The sequence below is a fragment of the Octopus bimaculoides genome, chromosome 7 (genome assembly GCF_001194135.2).
Source record: "Octopus bimaculoides isolate UCB-OBI-ISO-001 chromosome 7, ASM119413v2, whole genome shotgun sequence".
NCBI classification, from domain to species: domain Eukaryota; kingdom Metazoa; phylum Mollusca; class Cephalopoda; order Octopoda; family Octopodidae; genus Octopus; species Octopus bimaculoides.
This window is the reverse complement of record NC_068987.1, coordinates 59,530,013-59,535,827: the sequence shown is the minus strand read 5'-3', so window position 1 is coordinate 59,535,827 and position 5,815 is coordinate 59,530,013. Positions and strand designations below refer to the sequence as shown.

The window sequence follows — 5,815 nt, the reverse complement described above, 5'->3', positions numbered from 1 at the left end:
TATATATATACATATATACGACGGGCTTCTTTCAGTTTCCATCTACCAAATCCACTCACAAGGCTTTGGTCAGCCCGAGGCTATAGTAGAAGACACATGCCCAAGGTGCCATGCAGTGGGACTGAACCCGGAACCATGTGGTTCATAAGCAAGCTACTTACCACACAGCCACTCCTACGCCTATGTTTACAATTGTTACATGTTGTCAAGAAAAAGGTACACACATGCACACACACACACACACACAATGGGTTTCTTTTATCTTCCATCTACCAAACTCATTCTCAAGACTTTGGTTGGCCTGGGGCTATAATAGAAGAAAATCTGGAATTTACTGTCTGCAGTGTAGTTCAGCTACAGAAGGTAATTAAGCTGAAAATTAAATTATGCAAGAGATTGGTGCAGTGGAGAATGGGATATGCCTATGACATACATAGGTCATGGCCATTCTCTTTCCTACTCTGACTAATTAATTTTAACAAAAAAATACTTCAAGAAAGTGATAATTGTTTACATCAACATCATCATCATTTCATGTCTGTCTCTCATGCTGGCATGGGTTGAACAGTTTGACAAGACCAACTTAGTTGGAGGACTGTGTTCTGCTTTAATGTCTGCTTTAGCATGATTTCTATGGTTGAACAACCTTCCACGCTGAGCTCTTTACAGCATACTGGTTCCTCTTTTTTTTTTTTTTTGTGAAACCAGGATCAGTGAAGCTTTCCACTGTGAAATGAGTGAAACTACAGTTTAGAGGGAAGCAACTTTATGCTAGGTGATGAACAATTGAAGTATGAAAGAAGAGGCCAGAACAAGGTTTCTTGCTGCAAAGCAGATGCATGGCTTCTTGCATTATACAAGAGCAGGTGGGGATATAATGCAAATGGAATCCATTCAATAGATATATCTTACTTATTTCAGTCATTAGACTGCAGCCATGCTGGGGCACCACTTTGAAAATTTTTAGTTGAATGGATCAACCCCTAACCACAGGACTTTTTTTAGTCTGGTACTTATTCTGTAGATTTCTTTTGCTTAACTGCTAGATTACAGGGATGTAGACACACCAAAACCAGTTGTCAAGTAGTGGTGGGGGGCATACACAGACACAAAGACACACACAGATATATATATGCATGTGATGGGCTTCTTTCAGTTTCTGTCTATCAGATATACTCATAAGGTTTTGGGCAGTGGAAGACACTTGCCCAAGATGCCACACAGTGGGACTGAACTTTAGAAACATGGTTGGGAAGCAAGCTTCTTTCCACACAGCCATGCTTAATGCCTATATTTTATATCATATTGTATATCTAATATTTCTGTTCATGTTGAGGTTAAGATCAACTCTCTGACTGAGCAAGACCTCTGTAACCAAAGGCTTTCTGGCTATGACTATTATTGTCTTATATTCCAAATATAGTGCATCTAGTACTACATTATCTAATGTGTTCTTCCTTTATTATGATAGTAGAGTGTGATTTGAGGAAGATTTAGTTGTTATTTCTTGAATCTCATATCACCTCATAGAGGCTCTTGCATAGGGTAGATTATTCCTTAATTTATATCAGTCATGTTTTTTTTAATGTTAATTAACACTGAATTGCTTTTAGATTAATTATTACATTCTAATCATTCACATTTAGAAGTACCTACAAATGTCATTATTACTGTTCTCCTACTCCAATTGATTAAAAGCAATGAACTTTTTGAAGCACTTTATGTTGTTTACATTCACTCAGTGTATTCAATCAACTATGTTAGGTATCATAACACACTTGCCTAATATATCATTTAATTAATTTCTTTATAATGCTTTCTTTTTTGTTTTCTATTCATCTCATTACAATACGAAGCATTTTCAGCAGCATATCAGTATTGAGTGTCTTTACAAATCATATCAAGTCTACACTTGATTTAGTTAGTAGTGCCTTTGCCTTGACAATCTCAATTAATAAATGAACACAATTAGTGTGTTATTCTGCATGAGATGGTTTGTTGCATTGCTTCTTCAAAAAACATGCATGAGCAGCATGAATTACAAACTTACATTTCGTTGGAACTAACCTTAGCTTTTATTATTTTATAGGAATATATAACCACTTACATGGCTTGGTGCTTAAGCTATTGGACTCATGATTGTAAGAACATGGGTTCAGTTCCTTGACCAGACATTATATTCTTGGGTATTCATTTGATATTGTTAAGTTTAATGTTAATTCTGATTGCTGAAGACCTATGCCCCAAGATTTCTCCCCCTTGACCATTCCATCTTATATTTCTCACGTATTGCATGCATTTAGAACTATATTATCCAATGTGTCCTTAATTCATTAAGACAGTGAGGGAGACTTGGTTGCATTTCATTTAACTCTGTTCCATTCCACTCAGTTGAAACGAGAGTTCTGTCCTTTGCAGAGTAGTGTCTTGCTGACCATGAACCCAAAAGTCTTGCAGGTACATGATGTCAGTGGTCATTGATGGCTGCAGTACAAAGGGGGAGGAGGAGGAGGATTGATTGTGTGGCATGGAAAATAGGATAGAACAGCTACCAGATTCAGCACCAGATTAAAGATATTACAGTTTTTAATTTCATCCTTCTCAGTTATGTGTTCAAAATCCTGCTAAAGTTAGCTTTTCTTTTCAGCCAATCACAATTGATAAAATACCAGTAAATTAATGAAATTAACTGACTTTTCTCTGTTACATAATATGAAAATTATGTATTCCTATTAAGTATTCTAAGAGTATTTTCATTCATCATTCTTTATTATTCCGGTAATATTGTTAGTTTTCTACATTGTCTTTGTCCGTATTGATGATCATATCTAGATTTATTTTTCACCACAGGTTTCAAGGATCTTCATTTAGTCATAAGAATTTTGTATCGATAGGTCAAAGTAAAATACATTTATCTGTTTGTCAAAATGTAAGGCTTGGATGCTGAATAATGTCCTTATAGCATTAGCTGTTGTTACGTGAATAATGCAGAGATGAAGAATTTTTTTATAGCATATCAGATAACTCTACATTCATACAGGACAAAATACTGTTAGAATTTATACTTGACCAGAATGAGGGCAGAATATTGGTGAAACAAACAACTTAGTAAAATAACTCAGCAGAAAACTGAGCTTTCAAACTGCCCAGCAAAAGTAAAGGCAGTATATTAGATTAGATGAACAATGTAGTAAGAAAGAATAAGACATTATCAATAATAGAAGAAAGGAAAAAGCAGGGTTTTGGTGAGGTAAATTTAACAAGAAAAGTGAGTGGGTTGTTTAGAGTGTTCTTTGTCATGATAATGATCAACATATAGTATTTTACAGTGTGTCCTGACAAATGAAGATGTTATAGAGAAAAGTCTTTGAAATGATATAGATACACTTCATCACTGTAAGAACAAAAATGGATTAAGAGTTTTACAATGGATGATTGCAGAAATGGTACAGATAGGTAGAATTTATCATCAATAGAACTACCAGAAAATGAAGATAGTATTAACTAAAGTGATTAAAGATATAAGAATTTTAAAAGTTGTATGATTCTTTAGATGTTGAAAGTGTTACTTTGGGTTTCTCATTTATTCAAGTTACACACAATTTTTTTTTATTTGAATGACTGAGGTAGCTGTTGTTTAACCCCAGTTTAGTATTGATATAATAGATATATGGTCAAATGTATTCTAGATGTGATTTGCCTGTATTTTCCTCTGACATGGTGTATCTTTTTTGAGATAAAAGGATGTGATTGCAGATAAATTTGGTTGCTATTTGCTATAGATCAACTGAAGCATTTCCCTTTGTGTGAGACAAAAAGTTTAAAAAAAAAGCTCAAAAGAAAGAAATTATACAAAATTATTAGCTAATGTACAAAATTTTTAAATCGATAGAGTTTTAGTGAAATTTATATAAGGCACAGCAAGATTAGATAAGAAACAATTAGTATTTTAGAAATATCAGAACAGCAGATGTTACATTTACTTTTAGACAATTAGAAAGAAGGTTATGAATGAATTTGAGTAGACAAAACTTATGTGGAAGGCAGTCAGACAGCATCTGTTTTGTGTGGTAGACTTAACATTGTCCAGTTTTACACCATCACCACCAGCAAGCCTCTTGGATGGCTTTAGCAGAATATAGTTTATTGCAAAGCCTTTGAACCACATGATAAATCTGTATGGTGATGGACTGTTCTGTTGCAGCAATCCATGTATCATGGTTTCTTAATTAACAAAATCTTTATACCAAAACTTTTTGTTTCAACAAAACGACTACCACTTAACTACAACTACAAAAAAGTATCCATGAAGTTTTGTAAGTGAACAGGTCACAGTTTTGAAGCAGTGAAAATATTTTGACACAAATTAAATTTAAATGTTAAAGTGAATCTAACGGTTTTTGTTTTTTTTTTGTGTGTTCTTAAATGGCTTATAAACATCTTCCATGCTGCAATTGTTTATCATTTTATTTTAGGTAATATTTGCCGTTCACCAATGGCACATGCCATTTTCGAGCATCTTCTGAAAGAAAAGAATCAACATAACATGGTTAGTTGTTATGAATTTTATTATTTCTGCATGAGATGGCAATAAATCAGTATAAATATCTTACAATTTCGTATTTTTCTCCACAACTTGCTCCTTGTTATTCAAATCCCAACAAATTCTATGTATTTCATTCTGTATATAGTTGTAGTATTCATTATTCCCCCACCTCTCTTCCCTGCTTATAGTTCTCAGATTATAATCTCTTTGTCTTTCTCCTGCTCGACTAATTATAATACATTTATATTCTGCCTACAATGTTATGAGTGGAGGCACAATGGCCCAGTGGTTAGGGCAGCGGATTCGCGGTCATAGGATCGTAGTTTCGATTCCCAGACCGGGCATTGTGAGTGTTTATTGAGCGAAAACACCTAAAGCTCCATAAGGCTCCAGCAGGAGGTGGTGGCGAACCCTGCTGTACTCTTTCACCACAACTTTCTCTCACTCTTACTTCCTGTTTCTGTTGTGCCTGTAATTCAAAGGGTCAGCCTTGTCACACTGTGTCACGCTGAATATCCCCGAGAACTACATTAAGGGTACACGTGTCTGTGGAGTGCTCAGTCACTTGCACGTTAATTTCACGAGCAGGCTGTTCCGTTGATCGGATCAAATGGAACCCTCATCGTTGTAAGCGACGGAGTGCCAACAACAACAACAATGTTTTTTTTATTTTTTTCATGTTTCAGTCATTAGACTGCAGCCATGCTGAGGCACCAAAGTTCTAATTTGGTTACTAAAGTTATTTTTGCTTTCTGTATCTTTTTCTCACATTTAATTAATTTCTTTATTAAATCCCAAATGTGTAATTGTAAATTAATGTGTAGGCATAGCTTCTTGGTTAGGAAGTTTGCTTTCCAACCACATAATTTTGGGCTCAGTTCCTCTGCATGTCATGTTTGTTAAGTGTTTTCTAATGCAGTTAAAGGCTGCTCAAAGACTTGTGAGTGGAAGCCAGTCATCTGTGTATATCATCATCATCATCATCATCATCGTTTAACGTCCGCTTTCCATGCTAGCATGGGTTGGACGATTTGACTGAGGACTGGTGCAACCGGATGGCTACACCAGGCTCCAATCTAATTTGGCAGAGTTTCTACAGCTGGATGCCCTTCCTAACGCCAACCACTCAGAGAGTGTAGTGGGTGCTTTTATGTGTCACCCGCACGAAAACGGCCACGCTCGAAATGGTGTCTTTTATGTGCCACCCGCACAAGAGCCAGTCCAGGGGCACTGGCAACGATCTCACTTGGCCTGCCGGGTCTTCTCACG

At 35.8% G+C, this 5,815-nt stretch overlaps 1 protein-coding gene across 1 annotated transcript in view; it reads left to right on the top strand.

The window, feature by feature from the left end:
- The window catches only part of LOC106867690 (low molecular weight phosphotyrosine protein phosphatase), a 22,128-nt gene that overhangs the window by 4,179 nt on the left and 12,134 nt on the right, over window positions 1-5,815 (top strand). Inside the window, exon 2 of the mRNA XM_014912635.2 lies at window positions 4,476-4,549. Within this exon, the coding sequence (XP_014768121.1) occupies window positions 4,476-4,549 (74 nt within the window). The remainder of the gene's footprint in view (window positions 1-4,475; window positions 4,550-5,815) is intronic.